The sequence below is a fragment of the Magallana gigas genome, chromosome 7 (genome assembly GCF_963853765.1).
Source record: "Magallana gigas chromosome 7, xbMagGiga1.1, whole genome shotgun sequence".
NCBI lineage: Eukaryota > Metazoa > Mollusca > Bivalvia > Ostreida > Ostreidae > Magallana > Magallana gigas.
Window position 1 is genome coordinate 8,520,066 of NC_088859.1, and position 21,359 is coordinate 8,541,424.

Sequence of the window (21,359 nt, forward strand, 5' to 3'; positions counted from 1 at the left end):
TTGTCTAAATATTTGATATATTTATTGGATTCTTGAAATAATCGATCAACAATAACAAATTAGAGGTGACTTCATTATCTTCGCTTATTCTTCACATTTGTGGTGGTATAAAAGTGGGTTCCGATTTTCTTTGTGCGTGCATCTCTTTCTAATCTCCGTTTCTGAAATGGTAAAATAAAAACGAATATACTAAACATCAACAATATCGCAGCCCAAATGAAGTATACACCAATAAACAGAGAAATACATTTTCTTGTTGAGGTTTTAAGATTTTGAAAAAAGTCACCTGTTTGCTTGAAAGTTTTGGTTGAGGAGAATCATTTTCTTCAGAATCATCATTCTGTTTCTGGGGTTTCTTATTCACTGTAAAAACAAAAATAATTTGTCAGCTTTGTTACTTTAAATTGATGAGATTATGTCTAACTGTCTAGTTCAATGTGTAAGGCATCAGACTATTGACCTGCAGATCAAAAGTTGGGGATTTATTTACATTAATTGAAAATTATGATTTTTAAATACAGATAAATTACTTTTTTTCTTTTAAAATTTTACTTACATACCAGAAAAATATATTTTGATGGACTTTTTCTATCGATATTTCAAACTGGTAATCAAATTTTTGAATTGAACTCTTTTATGTATAGTATTAAGAAATCACAAGATTGTCCTTCATATCACATAAAATCTAAAAAAAATTCAACCACATTTTCAAAAGATATCTAACACAGAAATGAATACCTGTCTTCTTTTTCTTCTGTTGACCACTGTCTTCCACTACAGTAAATTTTCCACTGGTGGAGCGAGCAACTTGTGTCTTCTCCACGTCTGCCACTTTCCGCTTCCTTCCTTTCCTCTCCTCCACATCCTCAGTTCCTCCCTCACTCGGCTTCAGTCGCTCCGACACACTCTCAATGCCCTCTTGTCCTGTTGTCAAGGTTACCTCATCACCACAGCTCTCCATCTCCTTCACCCTCCCCTTCTTTACTTTCTTTGTCCTTGACCTGACCTTTTCCTCGCCCTCCTTCTCCTCCTCACCTTCACTGTCTTTGGCCTCTGCCTCTAGGTCAGAATCATCTTTACCTTCTAGTTCCTCCACTTTCTTGATATCTTCCTCCAAGAATTCAGGTTCCACATTGATTTTGGTAAGATTCTGTTGAACCTTGGGTAAGGTCTTTTTCTCTGAGTCTTCAGTGTTTTCTTCCTCTTCTGTTATTAATTTGGCTGCTTCATTTTTGTTTTCAGGCTTCTCATCTTCCTTTGACTTTGAACCTTCATTCTAAATAAATAAATTGATAATGATGGAAAAATGCATACTTCAAGCATCATACGCTGTCTTTAAGAAATGAAATAGACATTTCATCAACCTACTAACCTCACACCCGGGTGGTTTTACAAAGTATGGAATCTTCCCTCTCTGCCAATCATTAAGCACCATTTTAGCCACTGTCCCTAGATCTGGCTCACCACCCTACAATCATTTACACTATGTACCGGTACAATAAAAGAACTACAGGTGCATCAATGTTACTTGGCAGTCTGATGAGAATCAAACTTTCAAAAACTCCTTATTCTGATGGTAACTTTGTTTATTTTGATTGTTGCGACAATAAAAATAAAAGGAGCTTGTGAGGGTTTATTGTATCAGACAAGTGACACTTTAATATCAGTAGAAAAGTTCTCTCTGTTTCAATATTGTATATTATATTCATAGATACAAACATATCTGGATACATATACATATCTTTGTAACTTATTTAAGTGGACAGCAGTATGTCTCAAAAGTTTTTATCCATGTAAAAATGATTTGATTCATGTACCAGGGTATAATTTAACAGCATTGCAATCTAAAGTTCTTACAAAAATTTAAGTAGCTTTACCATATATATTTTTTAAATACCTTGAGAAGCTTTCCTGATTTTCTAGCAATCTGCTCTAAGAAGTTTTCAGCGTTGGGCCAGTCCTGCACTTTGTATGTGCTCTTTATGTAGTCGGGTTTCACTCTCTCTAGCAGGGCTGGTATGTAGTCCTCTGGACTTTTCACTTGCTCTACCCTTACCTGAAAATAAAATAAAATGAAATTATCTTAATACATCCATGAGTATAAACAACATTACGGTATAGAAAACTGTCCTCCAAGGCCTCTGAATTAAACAGATAAATGTACAATATGAAGTAACAACTGATGTATATTTTGTGAAGAACAGTTTCAGCCAGTGTAATTCACAATGCCCTAATTAAGCAGTTTTTAGATGATATATATAAGACCTACCACTCCTTTGAGGACGGACTCTGTGGGGGTAGCAGCAAGGGGGTACACCACACCTGGGCAGTCCACCAGGTAAATCCTCCTCATCAGGGTCACATACTGCCACACCTTTAGTTACAGAGGACAAAGCAGGTGAGCAGGATTAAGCTGTACATTTAATTTCTATCCTTCAAAACTCTCATACATGACGTTTTTCACAAAACAAACAAATACTGGTAGATCAATGTAAAACCACCTAGAGTAAAAATTATTTCATATTTTCTCAAACTAATAGGGAATGATAGAAAATGTTTTAAATACCTGAGCTACAGATGTAAAGTTATTCTTATCTGTCAATCAATTGTAAAATGGACAAATAAAATATTGATAGTAGCTGACCATTATTAGTTTGGTACATGATAAACATACCTTTGTTTCCCCTGCAATTGGCGCTACTTTACAGACTTTTTTAGCTCGTAAGCTGTTGATGATGGAACTTTTCCCAACATTGGGATATCCAATAAACCCAACACTAATCTGCTTCTTGTCTGTATGTAGCTGTAATCAAAGCATAAACACTTGTCATTATCATGAATTCAAGTTCCAACTGAAGATTTAAAAACATCTAAGGATCCAGTAAAACTAATTGATAATCAAATGTTTATTTATGGCAAATAGATTTTTGATCTGTAGAAACCCTACCTGACTAAATTGCCTCAGTAAATTGATGAGAGCTCCCTTTCCAAATGGATTTGTGATGCTAGCATGGAAGGCCATTGTTGGATACTCAGGGGACAAAATGGCCACCCATTTTTGCTAAAAATAAATAATACATGGTTTTACATGTTCATGTATATATGTGTATCAATTGTCATGATTTCTAACATTCATATGAATTATAGGTTGCAAATGTACAAGGTATGCAAATTCAGAATATAACAAAACAATCCATTACAAAGAGACCAGTCTTAACCATTTTCAGCATTCTTTTATATATTATAGACTTAGTCATTACACAATGGCATGATTACAGGTAGTGAAATCACAGATTGTTATCACAATGGTACAATATTCAAAGTATCAACTCGTCCATGATTCTCTGGACAATAATAAGCTCATAGATGACCTACTTATACCAGACAGAGGTTGGTGACTGACTCACCGTGACCCAGACAGGGATCAGGTCCACTTTATTCAGCACAAAGATCAGGTGTTTGTGAGGTTTCTCCTTCTTCATGTATCTCTCTATCTGGTAACAGCGGGTGCCTAAAGGATCCCTAGCGTCAAGGACCTGAATCACGACGTCCGAGGAATCAATCACCTGTTTCAATCAACAAAAGGTGTCATAGTAAACACATGTACCGTATACACAAACAAAAGACCTTGCCAGAAAGTAAACATACTTGTCCATATAATTATAAATAATCTCTCTAAATATCAATTGATTTAAATTTATCTATATGCATGTTTAAAGAAAACCCACAAGATGTATGACAACATACCTTATATAGTTCTCCCCAAACTCTTTTTGACTGACCGGCCTTGAATATGACCTCTGGCTGTTCGTCCTTGAACTCTGGTGCTTCAGTGACAAGGTCATGATCTTTTTCAGCTGAATATCCGTCACTTGCTGACATGGCATGATCAACAAGTGCCTGTCAGAAAGATTATCAATTTATCATTATCTGAAAGACTGACACTTCATTTCTAATTTTCTATTCATAAACTTAGATTTGCGTCTTTGCAATGCATACTAACCTGCATATCTGCAGTCTTTAATTTGGGTTTCTTTCTTTGGGCTTTTTTACCAAATGTTGTTCCAAATCCCTCAGTGTCAAGAAGATGTACTTTTGCATACTGAGAATATAAAAACAAGAGGCCCATGGGCCACATCGCTCACCTGAGGAACAATAGGTATGATAAAATCAGCTTAATGGAGTCATAATACAAACTATCTGGACAATATACAATAATACATGTTGATCCTGTATAAATAAAATCCATTTTTCCCCTGGATATTCTTATGTTTATAATCATTAGTCCCTTCTCTAACAGGATGATTTTATAGTCATATCATATGTTGAGTATTGCAGTTCTCAAAAAGATCCTTAACAATTGTTTATATATGGGATATAAACGTACATAAACTCTGAACCTTCTTGTGAGGCCTAAGAGTTGTCCTGGGGCCAAAGTCTTAACAATTATAAAGAATCATCTGGCTGATTAGTTTCTGAGAAGAAGATTTTTAAAGATTTACCATATATATTCCTTTGTTAAACTTTGACCCCCCCCCCATTGTGGCCCCACCCTACCCCTGGGGATCATGATTTTCATAACTATGAATCTACACTACCTGATGATGCTTCCACACAAGTGTCAGCTTTACTGGCCGATTAGTTTCTGAGAAGAAGATTTTTAAAGATTTACTCTATATATTCCTATGTTAAACTTCGACACCCCATTGTGGCCCCACCCTACCCCCGGGGATCATGATTTTCACAACTTTGAATCTACGCTACCTGAGGATGCTTCCACACAAGTTTCAGCTTTACTGGCTGATTAGTTTCTGAGAAGAAGATTTTTAAAGATTTACCATATATATTCCTTTGTTAAACTTTGACCCCCCCCATTGTGGCCCCACCCTACCCCTGGGGATCATGATTTTCACAACTATGAATCTACACTACCTGATGATGCTTCCACACAAGTGTCAGCTTTACTGGCTGATTAGTTTCTGAGAAGAAGATTTTTAAAGATTTACTTTATATATTCCTATGTTAAACTTCGACACCCCATTGTGGCCCCACCCTACCCCCGGGGGTCATAATATTCACAACTTTGAATCTACACTACCTGAGGATGCTTCCACATAAGTTTCAGCTTTCCTGGCTGATTATTTTCTGAGAAGAAGATTTTTAAAGATTTACTTTATATATTCCTATGTTAAACTTCGACACCCCATTGTGGCCCCACCCTACCCCCGGGGATCATGATTTTCACAACTTTGAATCTACGCTACCTGAGGATGCTTCCACACAAGTTTCAGCTTTACTGGCTGATTAGTTTCTGAGAAGAAGATTTTTAAAGATTTACTCTATATATTCCTATGTTAAATTTCGACCCCAAATTGTGGCCCCACCCTACCCCAGGGGGTCATGATTTTCACAAATTAAAATCTACACTACCTGAGGATGCTTCCACACAAGTTTCAGCTTTCCTGGTCTTATGGTTCATGAGAAGAAGATTTTTAAAGATTTACTCTGTATATTCCTTTGTAAAACTTTGACCCCCCATTGTGGCCCCATCCTACCCCCGGGGATCATGATTTTCACAAATTAGAATCTACACTACCTGAGGATGCTTCCACACAAGTTTCAGCTTTACTGGCTGATTAGTTTCTGAGAAGAAGATTTTTAAAGATTTACTCTATATATTCCTATGTAAAATTTCGATCCCCCATTGTGGCCCCACCCTACCCCCGGTGATCATGATTTTCACAACTATGAATTTACACTAACTGAGGATGCTTCCACACAAGTTTCAGCTTTCCTGGCTGATTATTTTCTGAGAAGAAGATTTTTAAAGATTTACTTTATATATTCCTATGTTAAACTTCGACACCCCATTGTGGCCCCACCCTACCCCCGGGGATCATGATTTTCACAACTTTGAATCTACACTACCTGAGGATGCTTCCACACATGTTTCAGCTTTACTGGCTGATTAGTTTCTGAGAAGAAGATTTTTAAAGATTTACTCTATATATTCCTATGTAAAACTTCGACCCCCCCATTGTGGCCCCATCCTACCCCCGGGGGTCATGATTTTCACAAATTAGAATCTACACTACCTGAGGATGCTTCCACACAAGTTTCAGCTTTCCTGGTCTTATGGTTCATGAGAAGAAGATTTTTAAAGATTTACTCTATATATTCCTATGTAAAATTTCGACCCCCCATTGTGGCCCCACCCTACCCTCAGGGGTCATGATTTTCACAAATTTGAATCTACACTACCTGAGGATGCTTCCACACAAGTTTCAGCTTTCCTGGTCTTATGGTTCATGAGTAGGGCTGGGACGATACTGTACTGAGCCGATTCGGTACATATCACGATACATGAGATGCGATACGATACATATCACGATACATTGCAATTAAATGAAAACATGAATAAAAGTTTAAAATTTATTCAACCTGCCGATGTATTACCGCATGTCCAAAGTTATTTTGTTATATTCATAATGAGCGTTGCACAATTTACAAATTACTTTAGTTTCGTGTACACTAGTTTTGCATAAACAAGTACTCCAAAAGTTTTCCACACTCCATATTTAGCTTCCTAAAAGTTTTGACAACTTTACGAGGTTTTCCGCCATCTTTGTACTTTCATATTAGGCGCGCGGACTAAAAATAGCCGATATATGAAGCTCGGATATTTTTGAAAAATAAAAAAAGTTCAGTAAAGTATCGTTGTATTAATGGTAAATGTATCGATCCAAATATCGTCAAAATAAATACCGCGATGCACCGGTGCATCGGTGGATCGTCCCATCCCTATTCATGAGAAGAAGATTTTCAAAGATTTACTCTGTATATTCCTATGTAAAACTTCGACCCCCCCATTGTGGCCCCACCCTACCCCCGGGGGTCATGATTTTCACAAATTAGAATCTACAATACCTGATGATGCTTCTACACAAGTTTCAGCTTTCCTGGTCTTATGGTTCATGAGAAGAAGATTTTTGAAAATTTCTCGAAAATTTTCATAAATTCCTAATTATCTCCCTTTGCAAAAGGGCGTGATCCTTAATTTTCACAAATTAAAATCCCCTTAGGCTAAGGATGCTTTGTGCCAAGTTTGGTTGAAATTGGCCCAGTGGTTCTTGAGAAGATGTTGAAAATGTGAAAAGTTTACAGACAGACGGACGGACAGACGGACAGACAGACGGACAGACAGACAGACGGACGACAGACAAAATGTGATCAGAATAGCTCACTTGAGCTTTCAGCTCAGGTGAGCTAATAAACATTCATAAAAACCAAATAGTCAAAAACTAACAGCCTAAATATAAAAAAAAATATCCATGGAAATCCATGTAAAAGCTTAGGCTTAGCTTGGCTGCATTTTACAAAAGAACCTTCAACAAAGTCGTAAATATTTTCAGTCTCATAGATTGATCTTTGACAAACAAAATTCATATAAAATCATTGATATACTCTCATTATCTATAAAAATATTTTGTGAATAATAATTATTCAGTAATTTGGTCACAAGTTCTTTTGTAAAATGCATCGCCATGCAGAAACCCATGGTTGATAATGCGTTATTCCTATCTGGGAATGACGCGTACTAAACCGTAGGTTACCAACGAAGGTCAAATGCAACCCTACAGGTGTTTCTAATTAATTATTGAATACATTCCATGAGAACAGACTTAGCCTTGTTGTTTAAATATGGTTTACTGTGATTATGAACTGCTTTATCCTATCATACCTTGGCTGTCTCATTCAGCAGAGTGATTGGAAGCTTTGTCTGTCTCATGATCACTTTGTAGGGATCTTTCTTGACTTTAGCCATCTCCTCTTGAAATGTTTGCAGAGCATTTTGGGTTATAACTCTAGTATTGCCTGAAATATTCATTAATGTAAATTGTATTTGTAGAGATTGGCATACCAGCAATTCACAGATTATCAAAATATACAGGTATATTTCTTTGATCTGCTTCTTGATAAGAGTACAAAGGATATTTTCTATTAATTAAGATACATTTACTTTATCTTACCAAACCATCTCCTATTTGGTTCAACCCTGGCCATACTCCCTGGAGTCAATTTGGATTGAAATGGAGCTGCTTTAATTATCTTCCCATTCTTGTCCCTGACAAAAAATCCACCAAATCCATTATTCAAAATATAACAAAATGCAACAAAGATGTTTTTCAAATTTATTGGTTAAATTTCATTACCTCTTTGCCTTAAAATTTCTGTACATCTGGAGTCGTTTAATTGTAGTTTTATCTCGCATGTTGTTTCCTCCGGCACCTTTGGGGCGATCTTTCAATAGAAAAAAATAGTAAAGACAAATGGTAGCAAACTTTATTTGATAAATAAACATTTTTTTATTTAACTTTAATAGACTCTTCAGGACATTAAATATCAAATATAAAACAACATTAAACAAATATGACTTATCACACTTTTAAAGTCACTAACAGTAAGTACTGTGAGCTCTAACAGCAATGCATAGACGAAGAGAAAATTTGAACTATTGCTCCATTTGACATACTGAATTTTCGGTCGTCAGAACTGTACACACAATTCCCTGTAAATTGCGTATGGCTTAAAATGTCATGTTCTTGTAATAAAAGGTACATGTAATTAAAATGTATTTTACAAATGTCATGCATTATAAAGATAACTTAAACATTATGCTGATTCTAAAAGATGGTATGCAACTGGTGGTTTTATGGAACAATGTTACGATTGTCGAATGATGTCTGCTCTACTAACATGACGCAACAATGTATAGACTGAGTACACGACCTTTAGCATAATGAATAAATAAATAGGCAGATCAAACTGTGCATGTTTCTAATGAATCTGATAGGGATGATTGTGTTATTGGGTTTACCTCCCAAATGGCCACAGAGCAAAAGAGAGACTCAGAGAGAGAGAGAGAGAGAGAGAGAGAGAGAGAGAGAGAGAGAGAGAGAGAGAGAGAGAGAGAGAGAGAGAGAGAGATTTAGTGGAACTCGGAATGCCCTTCATGTAAATAACTTTCATAATAGCCTTTATTAAGATACCCAAAAACATTCTCAGGTTCTCATAAAAAAAAAAAAAACCCACAGCATCCAGTGATTACTTACTGAGAAGGGAGGGGGAGGGGGGGGGGGGGGGGTAAATGTCTAACAATAAATTCAAACCCGAATTGAGAGAGAAATTTCAAACAAATTTTACACAAGTTTACCATAGAATGTTGTGCTTTTCCTGCACTTTTGAAAGGTATAACTATTAACAGTTTATAACTGAAACATCATATGATCAAGTTTCTTCTCCCTATATAAAATCTAAAACTGGCATGAATTTGTGATAGTGTAATGAATAAATACCTGGATTCATGCTGTGGGAACTTCTGTTGATATTGTCCTTCTGTTTATCTTTCTTTTTTGTTTTCGCCATGGTTTATTTGAGATTTGACAGCTTTCTTTACGTATCAAAAGTGAAAACCACGTTGTTGATTTTTTTCTGTAATAACAGGAAGTAGAAAATAACTTGTTCATGTTTGTCTCGTGGCCAATCTCATTGTATTAAGACCAGCATATCAATTCAATAGAAGATTAATACAGGATTATCAAAATATTGTAAATGACTTCTTGATTCAAATGAATGTAAATGATACCCTATATATACATTGAACAAATAAAAAAAATTAAGATCGAATATATTTCAACCGGTTTATTTAAAAATATATTCCCGGTAATATTCAAAAACAAAATATGTTGCCAAAGTGTCCGAAGCAAAAGCTGAAAGCATCTCTAAAGAAGAAAACTCATCGGACACATATTAAACCAACTAAAGTTGATGTTTTGGTAGGATATGATTAATAAATAATTAGTAGTGAAAGTGCATTTGCAAGTCAACAATGTGGGCATATAATGGGGAAGGGGTTTTAAATTGGTAAATAATTAATATACACTGTATTATACTACATACTCTACCTCCTTATTCTGCTCAGCTTGTATCAACCCCGTGTGGTTAAAACGTGTATATTTTGCACTTCTATACATGTATAAATGACCACCATTGCTACAAAAAGTCCTGTTTGAAGAACACCTGCAAAATGACAGAATTCTGAGTATGAATAACATACTGGTATTAATCAGTTAATCATTAGCGTAAGAATTTGCTGGACTCTGATCAGCTCAACATCGTTACTTGCTCCTTGCATATAAGAAATTGTAACTTTCATAGAATAATTCGGAGGGTTCTGTTAGTTGCATTCTTGCACACTATTAACATGATTAGAAAGAATAATCTTACTGTGACCAGGCTATGCTCAGGTCACAGTGTCATTGAATGGGGTCCTTAGAACATCTGTCAATTTAGCGATGTAACATTCTTTTTCACACACTATAAGATTAAAAGGTTTAAACACACTGTTAAGACCAATGCGTTTGAGGCAAGTTAATTATTATTGTCCATATTCATTATTCTGTGCAGAAGGGCATCTGTGAATTGATGCATGTAAATTTTTGTAAACATTTAAAAAAAAATACATTTCTTATTTTGTACAGATATGGCTGGGATATATAACTATGATGCAAAAACTTGCCAAAGCAGCTCAGCTACAGGCCAGAGAGGAGAAGCAGAATTCTGTTAATAGCTACCACCTCAGAAAAGTGGCAGATGTAAGCCTTTTTAAAAATCTGCCTCATTTATCTCACAATGTAATATTGAATAGACTCCCTTTCAAAGTCCATATATTGTTGGGGCCATATTTTTATATAAAGCTTATTTTAATGATTTTGATCTATTTGTCATTCTGGTAGGCTGCAGTATGCATATTGTGTGAAATGTTACGATCATGGAACTACCGGTACCCATCATTTTACATAATTGAGAAATTAAGCACATAAAAGACATTAACAAGAATCCTGAGTCACAGACATATATCAGGATATTCTATTGATTTTATGTACTGAGAATGCCAATTATACATTTTGGATTTAGTTTAATTTCATGCAAGAAACCACAGCATTACATGGGAGGAGGAATTTTTAAGAATTTCAAAACAAAATATATACAGTAGTGGTGACATATGTGCAAGTCATTTGCATTTTCCCTGGCTGCTAGACCAAAACTAATTTGAGGAGGAGTTGATGTTATTGTTACATTTGTAACACATTGTACCTGAATTGGCTGAAACCAACTAAATGTATTACAAGTATAAGCATGCATTGTAAAAAATTATTTACTGCACAACACACAAAGAGTTACATGGAAGTAAAGTCTTGCTAAAGCACCAACATTAGAAATTTAGAATCCATATTTCTCTCAAGAGCACAGGTAGATTTAAAAAATTTCCGATACATTTAGTATCAAATGCATGCACATGTTACGAGTTTTTCTGATGAGTTTTAATTTCATTTTATAGCAGGTCCTCAAGTCATGCAAGGCCTAACCACATTTTTGGAATGGAACAAAGAAGATTGGAGGTGTCCTAAGATACATGCAGTTTATGAATGACGCTAGAGATCTGCCTTGAGATATTGAATATATTGTGATCCTCAGTATCTTAACACTATGTTCAACTCTTATTTGTCAAAATGTCATCTATCTGAATGTTCTTCAGACTTTGCCCTTTGAGGTTGTAATGAAATCACAAGAACACATTGTAAAGACATTTAATACAATTGCACCGATTTGCTGTAGCAGCACAGTTTCATATCATTCTGTTATCTACAAACATGTCACAACAACTCTGAACAACATCAATCAATTTTCATTCATGAACACATTTATTTCACTTTCTTCCTTACACTGTATCTATCTAGACAATAATTCTAAACTATGAAACACTTTAATGGATTAGAATTAAGGCATGCAAATATAAAGAGAATATTTCTTCAAAAAGCTCACACAAGTATTTTTGAGTATTTTAACGTGGATGTTTTAAATAATGTTCTAGCACTGAAAACTTATTTCTTTCATGTAATTTGTGTCTGGCATTTTATCAGAATGAGGCTTTGACCCATTTACACCATCATACAACTTTCAGATATTTTTTATGCTCTTCATTGTACATGTATTAAAAAAATCTTAACATTCACACATACTGGAATGATTTTAACAACAATAAAGCATCTGTTCTATGATCATGCATGTATTTGTTTTTAATCAAATTGATACAGGTAAACATTATGACTAGCCTGTTACACATATGGATTCATGTTCATATACATGTATTTAGTACATGTAGTTGTTTTTGATTTACTATTATTTCCTGTGGAAAAAATAAATGAGAATAAGAATTATAAAAGCAAATAGAACCTTAATTGACTTGTTCAATAAATCTAAAGATATTGGACGATTGTTAAAATGACATGATTACGGGTAATATGAACTAATCATAAGCTCATGACAAAAGTAAAATAAAGCTTCTACCGTTGTATAGGATTGATGTATAATTTACTAGTCTAGGTAATAACATTGTTAAAAAATATATAGTACTCTTAAGCACAAAAATTACTAAATATGTCAATATTAATCATCAGAGCTCATCTTTGGGAAGAAATTCTCCGTAATTAGTGGCCTGGCTCCCGACAAAGTCTTCGTGATTGTTGACGATCTCTTCGATGGACAGTTTGCCATCTTTGTCTGAATCTGATCGCTCGATTAAATGTTCCGCTTCTTCAACAGCAGCCTCGTTGTTATCGGGTAGCACCCAGTCCTTGATTTCTTTTTTGTCGAGTATGCCGTCCCTGTTTTTGTCGAAGTCTGTGAACCTTTCCTCCTCCAGTAATAGAAGCTGTTTGTCATTTTTATCCGCTGTAAGAGTAAGACCATGTAATAATTATAAATATTTACATTTACAAATTTGTTTCCTTTTATGAAGCTATATACCGGTATAAGCTAAAACATTCAGTTCTGTGGGAACTTTTTCATGACATAACAATGATAACCACACACGAATATCATTTGACGGTTGCTTTTTTGTAAAGGTTAAAACACCCTTATATTAATGATTCTAAATGATTTGCCTTTCTCAGACATAAATATAATAAACAGTTAAAAAGTTGACATGAACTTGGTACATGATTAAATCTTGTGAAAAGCCCTTTGGGCTTCACACGATTTGATCAGGTGACCAACCAAGTTCATATCCTGGTGAACTTTTTAACATGCTGTTTATTTCTTAATTGAATATTGATATCGCAAACTATAAATGAATGTACATATGTACTTGATTGTAAATCAAATGCCTACAATATATTTTAAAGTTACTTTACACAAAGTTTAAATTACAGAATGACGAATATAGTTTTGGACATGAATTCAATGAGATGGGTCATTTTTACACTCATTTCTGTAATTATAGGTACAGAAGCGAGTGCGTGTTTTTGTTGAGCATTAAGGTACATATGTACTACATACTGTCTGCGAGGAACTCCTCCTTGGTGATGATTCCGTCCTTATTTTTGTCATGGTCCTGGAGAGTTCGCTCCATTTCCACGTCGTGCATGTGAGGAAAATCTGCTGGATACAAGTAAGCAACAAACTCATCCTTCTTCAGGGCACCATCCTTATCCAAGTCTGCTGCATCAAACCTCTTCTTGTCCTCTTCAAGAACCTATGTCATTTACAGGACAATTCTTAAAATAAAACTCATGGAAAATGAAAAGCTATTTCTAATCAGAATAAGGACTAAGGAGACTATTGTATTTATTTTGAATTACTGGAATTTAAAATTGTGATTAATGATATTCAATTTACATGTAATTTAATACTGCAGTCAAAGCAGTTTTGAAAAAATTGCACATGGTAAAATAATAACCCAAGGAAAGATATTTAAGGAAATATATGTACTAGAAGGCAGGCATGTAGCATCGTTTTTGAAAGTGGGGGGCCAAACTCATCCAAAAAATCTTGACAAGCTTAAAAAAAAAAAAAAAAAAAAAAAAAAGGAAATAGGACTTTCCCAAAATCTTCAATTTCAGTCCTCATTTCCTTATCTTCATATTAATTTTTTACATGCTCCCAAAAAAGGGGGGGGGGGCAACTCCATGATAATTCAATTTTTATATGTAAATTTTAAAAAATTCAGTTGCTGCGAGAAAAAGTGAGGGAGGGGGGGCAGGCCCCCCTGGCCCCCCCCCCCCCCCCCCCCTGATGCTACGTGCCTGGAAGGTACATGATTTAGTAACAATTGATCATGTTTCCTTATCCAAAACAATTCACCAAGTCCATTCTTATTGAAAATAGAAAAATTTTGATCAATGAAAATTTTTAAATACTTAAAAAATTAAGATACCGGATACCAAGAAAATGATTTTTAAAAACCCTTCACCATCATAATAAATTTACCTTCAATTTCTGTGAAGTGAAGAATGTATTCAAATACATGTATTCAAACAATGCTTTTCTAGTGATTGTATGCATCTCAATAACAGTAGTTTTCAATACTTTAATGTAAAAAAATTATCTTATTCCATTGCCAACATTCTGTTGCTACTTATCTCCCTTCACTGACCTTTGTGAACTCGCTCACTGCATCCTCCTCAGTGTAATCCTTGAAATCGTTGATGTTGAAACCATGGTTACGAGACAGGTATTCTTTCCAGGTAACTTTGTTGTCGGCATTCTCGTCACTCTCCTCAAACTGTTCTAAGGAGTCCTCCATATCAAGCTTTCTACAACACAATTTAACATTGTTTGGTATAAATACATGGTATTTACTTCAATGAAGTTGTTAAAAAAACCATGTATGTCTATTGAAGACTTTCTAGGTAGTTAGAAATGTTTTGATATTACGGTATACCGGAAAGAGTTCATGATCCACTGGACTAGTTCATCCCGAGATACGAATCCATCTTTATTGGCGTCCATTTCACCAGCTAGGACGCCCAATCTACGCTTGGCTTCCTCTGGTTCTAGTTCATCGAATTCCTTCTCTAGCTGTCTGTCTCCTGTAAGGGTATGACAGTTGTATGAGCAATACATGTAGTAGGCCTATGGACTATACAGTGCATTACTGTTAACCAGCTCTTACCATTGTCTGTGTGTGAGATGTAGTTGTGAGTTTGTGAATAACTGTTAATGTGAACAAGTCTATTACCTGCATGGTTCAAGTTTTTCATCAAACTTTCATCTTTTAAGAAACACATACATATTTAGTTACCATTATCGTGAATGTTAACCATTGCTACATGTAACTATATTAGTACTGCTTATTAAGCATCAATGACTTGTGAATTGAAATGAATGGTGTTCACAGTGTGTTGAGGTAAACAACACACTAGTGATGCTACTATTTGTTGACATACCCAGAATGGCCTCGTGATCATAGTGCGGGTCGTGAGCGCCGTCGTGGTAGTGTTCTTTGTGAATCGGGTTGTGCTCCTTGCCGTGACCACCGCCATGTGTGGGGTCCTCCTGTACACACCACACGCTCTGTAGACTCAAAAGAACCGCCACTCCAATCAAAACCAAGGTAGGCTTCATGACTTCTGTTAAAACAAAAATCAAATTCAAGTAATCAAACCAGTGAATCAGTGAATTCATGAAATGTAAATGTATTCAAGTGTTGACTCATAAGACAAAAAAACAATTAATTCCTTGGTTATCGTACTTTCATTTTGAAAAATAATTTAATGTTTAACGAAGCATTAAGTTTTTTGAGTTTCAAGTACATGCATCATTAATTACCCGTATTGTAACTAAATATATTTCTTTACTTGGCCAGGTGTTGCTGTGTTCTCTTTTATACACAATGACTGTTGACAATACACCTGCTGTTACCTTGCACAGGCCACAGGTACATGCATGTACAATGTACCTATTAACTATGATCCAAAGGGTTTTACTTAAATATTGATTTGAAGGACTGATGTGTAATGTAATAATTGCCATGTTTGGATTGTGACCTGTGAGAGAATAAAATATATTGAATTTCACACTACAAAGGAAATTAAATTTTTAGTCATAAATGTATTTTATCATAGGTAATGTCTGCTTAATTAATTTAATAGACTTGGCGAATGGTGTAGAATTAATGATTAATATTCAATGTCCTTTTGCTTTAATCAGGGACGTATATACTAACGTTAGTATATACGTCCCTGCTTTAATATTCTGTCACAGTAACTGCATTTTTGAAAAATAAAGTAAATGTTGATTAACATATCTAAGGAACATTTCGGTTAAAAAAGGGGGCGTGTCACAACCTCTGAGAGGGGAAAGTGAAAGTACATGTAGATATTATGAACATTCATTGAAAAAGACGAGCATCTGTAACAAAAAATAAGGAAACCTTTAAAAACATAACAAGAACTTTATTTCAATTAATAAATTCGAAGTAAAACTAAATACGTACATATTTTGCAGGAGAGAATGGTGTAGTTCGACGTTCCTCTGCACCAACCAGTTTTTCGAACAACGGAAAGAGTGGTAACAAAGTAGCTTAGTTTGAATTCCTAACGTCCTGTGGATTGTTCAAACTATAAAGGCTTCAGTGGATTTCAATTACACGTGGCCAAGGCTGATTTGAGAGACTGGGTACAAAGATCATGTTTTTTGTTGTGCTCAGCTGTGACCAGAATCGACAGGTGATGTTTCTGTCGTACCACGGCGTATTCGCTCCTCATTGATTTCTTATAATCTCTCTTATTTCACAACATGCTCACTGATCCAAACGAGCAATGTTATTTTAACATACTTTGTGATATGTATATACATATTTCAAAACAAGAGACTCGAGCGAACTGGGGCCTTCTTCAAACCGTGACCGTGAGCACCTATCGTATACGTTACTCTAAACAGGAGCAATTCACGTAATTAGGCCGCTAGCTTATCGACTGTAAACTATTTGATAGAATTTAATTAATAATGTTCAAATAACACATTTGAATTATAAATGTCCATCAATTACTATTCAAGAAATCAAAAATTACCTAGCAAATTTATGAATATAATTACCAGTGGCGTCGGAAGCCAATTTGAAAGGGGGAGGGCTAGACTCATCAGAAATCTCGAGAAGCAAAAATAAATAAATAAATTTATGGTCATGTTCCTCGGAGGCTTCAGCCAATCTGCCAGTTAATAAACAACAAGCACTCCCCGTAAAAGAATGAACCATTGCCCCATTAGTAAAACAATGACAAAGATGCTTGTTCCTGTCATAATTTAAGTCTATTCGAACACTGCTACATGTTGGAGTTATCACACGCACCCATACGTCAACATGACATAAGCGATAAAACGTCCTCAAATACTGAATCATTATTATTTTTAATTAAACTTTGCAAATCCTTAAATTTTGTTTTCATGATATTGTCATGTCGTAAATTTTAAATTTACTGGGTTGTCATGTTGTACATTTTGGATATAGATGAAAAGGAGATGGTCAATTCTAAAGCAATGCATTAAATAAAGACACTGTCTTTGTGAGTTTTGTTATCGTCAACAGTGTCTTGGCACCAAGAAACTTTATTTATTAATAATCTTACTGATCATAATGATTGTATTCTCAAAAGTTTGTGTGTGTATGTGTGGGTCTTTGGAAGGGGTGGTGGGGTGGTGGGGGAAGAGTTGGAAATGCAGCCTTGTTCATAATTCAAAATGCATATATTGAATTTCAAAATTATTTCTGAAAGCTGTTGACTGAAAAAGTGTATAATTACGTGTTTATGATCCACCAGAAAGTCATTACCGGTAATACGATACAGTACTGACTACTGGGGAAAAGTATATATACACATGCACTTATACTTCTAGTGAAGCAAATCACCCATGCACGTTTACGTTGTTGTAAACAAAACACAATTCTCTCTCTCTCTCTCTCTCTCTCTCTCTCTCTCTCTCTCTCTCTCTCTCTCTCTCTCTCTCTCTGCTTACTTTTAGAGGTTTTCAAATTTGTATCTATATATTCTGTTCTTGCAGATATAGAGATGTTCTTCCATTATTGCTTGCGGACATTTATTTTGATCACAGCATCGTCTCTTCCATGGATCAATGCATCTGGTAAGTTGACATTTTCTAAGCAAAATATCGTTACTGATAATTAATAGCCTTGCCAGCAAGTCATCATGCAAATACTAAAATGCATTTTGATCGACTTTTTAGACCAAACATTCGCTCTTTGTGGCGGTCAAAGGGGTTTCATACGCTGTGAGAATGGAACCAAAATCAGAATTATGTCAGCCAACTACGGACGGACAGATGACCAGGTGTATCCAGGTGGTGACACTAGTACCCGCACATGTCTCTCAAAGTCATCAGAAATCAAGGTCAGATGGAACTGTAATGGTTACTCGTCCTGTCATCTTCGGGCGTCAAATCAACTCTTTGGAAACCCGTGTACCAACTTTTCGAAATATTTAGAGGTCAAATACTCCTGTATTAAAATTTTAGAAAAAAATATGAGAGGTATTATGATATATATTTCATAGTTTACAAAATGCCAAAATTAACTCTCAATATATTGTTGATTTACACAGATTCTATCAAATTACGAGGTCTTTAGCATTAAAATTGAAAAATTCTTGAAAACTTACGACTGTTATAATAAGATATGAATTTGAAATTACAAAATAGCAAAATAAGTGATATATACGAGAATTAGAAACATGCACATAAACTGTATTAAACGAATCTACCAGTTTCATTGATATACAAATGAACTAATGAGAATAATTGCTTGCTAATATCAACGGATAATGAATCATCGCCCCATAATAAAAGATGAGTATTAATGATATGAAAAGGGTCTAGCTGTAGCAAGAAAAAGGTATTTCTAGCGATAGTGTAATATTTGCATTTGAAGAAAAAATGGTAAGCATCTTCGGGTGATCCACACCGACAATGTCTTTCTATGATATTTATTTTGTGCAAATCATTACTGATTATGCAGTGGTGTCAATTCGTTAAAGTCTATTTAGAATATAAAATTCAATTAATCTAAAGTTCTTTTTATGAATTTTGTCGAATGTTGCAAGTATTAAAATCTTTGTATAATTAAAACAAAGTCACTTATTCTTATTTTTCAGAGAAGCCAATTATTGCTTTCAATGCGTACCTCACGAAAACACTGACTATGCACATCAGTACCCCCGTCAATATTGTGTATGATGGTTTGATCCTTAACTATGGAAACGCGTACAATCCCCATCACAGGATCTTCACAGCGCCATCTGCTGGGCTATACATTTTTACCTGGACGAGTTTTGTTGATTCTGGAAAATCATTTAACACAGAACTTCTTGTAAATGGACAAGGAAAAGGCGTAGCAAATTGTCATAATAGTAATAATAGAGGGTATGAAAACTGCGCGAACGCTGTACCTGTAGTTCTAAAAAAAGGAGATAAAGTCAACATTCGAACTACCTACGCCGATTCTTTGATCAGGGACTGGTCAAGTTTCAAAGGATGGAAAGTATAAGAAAGTATTCCAACAATTTCAAATCCTATCAATTTTACTCATTTGATGAATCATAAAAAACTTACCAACTTATTCGACACAATTGTTTATTATCTAGTTTGAAATAAATGAACATTCTTGAAGACCATTAAGTTGTCATCATCTTTGGAAAGCTTTGCAAGCTAGAATTAACCAACAAAAGTAGCAACCACTTTCAAAACTCGACTAACATTCTAAACAATTAGGAAAATATTACTGAACCATTATACATTAAAGATATAATATTCTTTTCTTATTCTAATTTTATTCTAATTTATTCTGTTTAATCTAACGTCAATTTGGCGAGTCGGTACATGTATTTGTGTATCAATGTTTTCACGCCCCCCTTTTACAATTTCAATAAAACATTGTTGTGCTAGCACTTTCTACATGATATTATTAATGGTCTTATACTAAATATTTTTAAATATTAAAGGTATGTGAAATGATTGGGGTTTAGATCTCTGTGATGAAGTTGAATTCAGTTTATTTCAGTATTGTATTTGTTTGTGTAAATAGTTGTAATATTGAACTAATTTGTGTTCCATATTTCCAATCGAGAGTGTTCGGTATTAAGGCTATTTTTAGAATAACCGGTTTGGTGAGTTAGAGCCGTGGCTGCTTGTCAAGTGTGCGGCCACGTTGTTGAATTTGTCCTCCTGTTTGTAATTTGGCGAATTCCAGAAGTTAGTCTGGTAGACTGGTAGCTAGAAATACTGTAAATCTGTTTGGGTATTTGATTTTCTCCAGCCGTGCAGGGAGAGTTATATCGTTAAACCAGTTGTGTCAATGGTGAAATGTCAGTTGAAGGCTTACCGTAGCAAGGGCAGGACTGGGACTGAGAACCATTAACGGAACAGCGCGTGACGCATGTGGGACGCACGGGAGCTCGTGTTTGATGAACGTTTATGGTCAGGAGGCCCTGGGTGGATAGTCATAATTCCAGTGAGAGACCTTTGTGTCCGGGACTGGAGACGGGACATTTTGTTTACGTGTTTCGTGTGCTATGGAGACCCAGTGGTGACCATTTTGGGGTGGCTGTTGCAATTATTCGAAGACAAACTTTCAATTCTATTTAATTATTAAATGATATATCAGATAACCTAGTGATAAAAGTTGATTGTTCAATTACAGATAACATTTCAGTTTACTTTTCCTGTGAAATTACATATAACAGTATTGGTAATTTTGATTTGTTGGTTTAATCCTTTACATAGTGTAAAAGCTATAATATTTAGCCAGTGTTTGAAGCATTTATTTGTTTCATATAGATACTGACAATTGAATGTGTTAAAATTTAATTCACTGTTGTTTCGTTGTCAGTGTTAATTGATTTACAATTTAAAGTTATATTTTCTTTCTTATTGAGAGTGAGGGTGTGTGTTTGTCAATGTAAGTATCTTCATATTTTTTTATTTTAATTTTTTTGTTGATAAATAAAATCATTTTGTTTTGTTATTTTTACTGTTTGTCGTTTTCACTATCACCCCCACAAAATCCAAAAAAACTTCATTACAATCTCCCTACCGCGACATATATAGGGCATGTAAAAGTATTGTTTCATCGACAAATGCCTAGCTTTGGACGCGATATTTCTTGGGCTTTCAATCAGTTTTATTTTAGATAAGAGGTTCCTTGTTATAAAAATGATGGCAAGATAAAAAAAAACCTTATCAATATGATTGTCATGCAGTTCTTTCAATTAATAATCTGTTGTTCTGTATTAATTTTGCTTACAAATAATTATAGAGAAATACTGTATATTTAGGTCAAACTTTTAACATAAGTTTAATATGCATATAGCTATGTGCAATTCTTTGGAGTATGCCAACAAGCACCACTTCTAGCACAAATCTTCAATAAATGGGAAAACACCAATAATAGCTATATGACTTTTTAAAGACTGTTGAGTACCAAGGGATAATCAGTCACTGTATGG

General features: G+C 34.9%; 2 protein-coding genes, 1 long non-coding RNA gene and 1 other non-coding gene across 4 annotated transcripts; 2 read left to right on the forward strand and 2 right to left on the reverse strand.

Annotated features, from left to right (window-relative positions):
- Positions 1-9,512, reverse strand: LOC105335696 (uncharacterized). The gene is made up of 15 exons (XM_011439728.4): positions 9,357-9,512; positions 8,214-8,301; positions 8,031-8,125; positions 7,742-7,875; positions 4,004-4,102; positions 3,748-3,900; positions 3,408-3,566; positions 2,948-3,061; positions 2,675-2,803; positions 2,270-2,374; positions 1,898-2,056; positions 1,373-1,468; positions 739-1,276; positions 287-363; positions 1-161 (listed from the first exon to the last, which is right to left on the reverse strand). The coding sequence occupies exons 1-15, from the start codon at positions 9,424-9,426 to the stop codon at positions 75-77; spliced, it is 2,103 nt and encodes a 700-aa protein (XP_011438030.3). The 5' UTR covers positions 9,427-9,512; the 3' UTR covers positions 1-74.
- Positions 9,513-9,680: 168 nt separating this feature from the next.
- On the forward strand, positions 9,681-12,125 carry LOC136269973 (uncharacterized). Its single transcript, XR_010707593.1, has 3 exons — positions 9,681-9,836; positions 10,542-10,655; positions 11,402-12,125. It is a non-coding gene; the product is annotated as an uncharacterized lncRNA (long non-coding RNA).
- LOC105318407 (calumenin-B) lies at positions 11,638-16,588 on the reverse strand. The gene is made up of 6 exons (XM_034456011.2): positions 16,340-16,588; positions 15,291-15,473; positions 14,786-14,933; positions 14,498-14,657; positions 13,402-13,597; positions 11,638-12,795 (listed from the first exon to the last, which is right to left on the reverse strand). The coding sequence occupies exons 2-6, from the start codon at positions 15,466-15,468 to the stop codon at positions 12,518-12,520; spliced, it is 960 nt and encodes a 319-aa protein (XP_034311902.1). The 5' UTR covers positions 15,469-15,473; positions 16,340-16,588; the 3' UTR covers positions 11,638-12,517.
- Positions 16,589-17,752: 1,164 nt separating this feature from the next.
- Positions 17,753-20,878, forward strand: LOC105318398 (uncharacterized). Its single transcript, XR_010707594.1, has 4 exons — positions 17,753-17,772; positions 17,905-17,985; positions 18,088-18,390; positions 19,011-20,878. It is a non-coding gene; the product is annotated as an uncharacterized protein (transcript).
- Positions 20,879-21,359: the final 481 nt, after the last annotated feature.

Coding starts and splice junctions, on each gene's coding strand:
- LOC105318407 (XM_034456011.2), bottom strand. CDS start 15,468: ATGAAGCCTACCTTGGTTTTGATTGGAGTGGCGGTTCTTTTGAGTCTA. Junction 14,658..14,785: donor TGGATCATGAACTCTTTCCG/GTATACCGTAAT, acceptor ATTGTGTTGTAG/AAAGCTTGATATGGAGGACT. Junction 13,598..14,497: donor CAGTGAGCGAGTTCACAAAG/GTCAGTGAAGGG, acceptor TAAATGACATAG/GTTCTTGAAGAGGACAAGAA.
- LOC105335696 (XM_011439728.4), bottom strand. CDS start 9,426: ATGGCGAAAACAAAAAAGAAAGATAAACAGAAGGACAATATCAACAGA. Junction 8,126..8,213: donor AGAAATTTTAAGGCAAAGAG/GTAATGAAATTT, acceptor ATTTTTTGTCAG/GGACAAGAATGGGAAGATAA. Junction 2,804..2,947: donor TACTGAGGCAATTTAGTCAG/GTAGGGTTTCTA, acceptor CTTTGATTACAG/CTACATACAGACAAGAAGCA.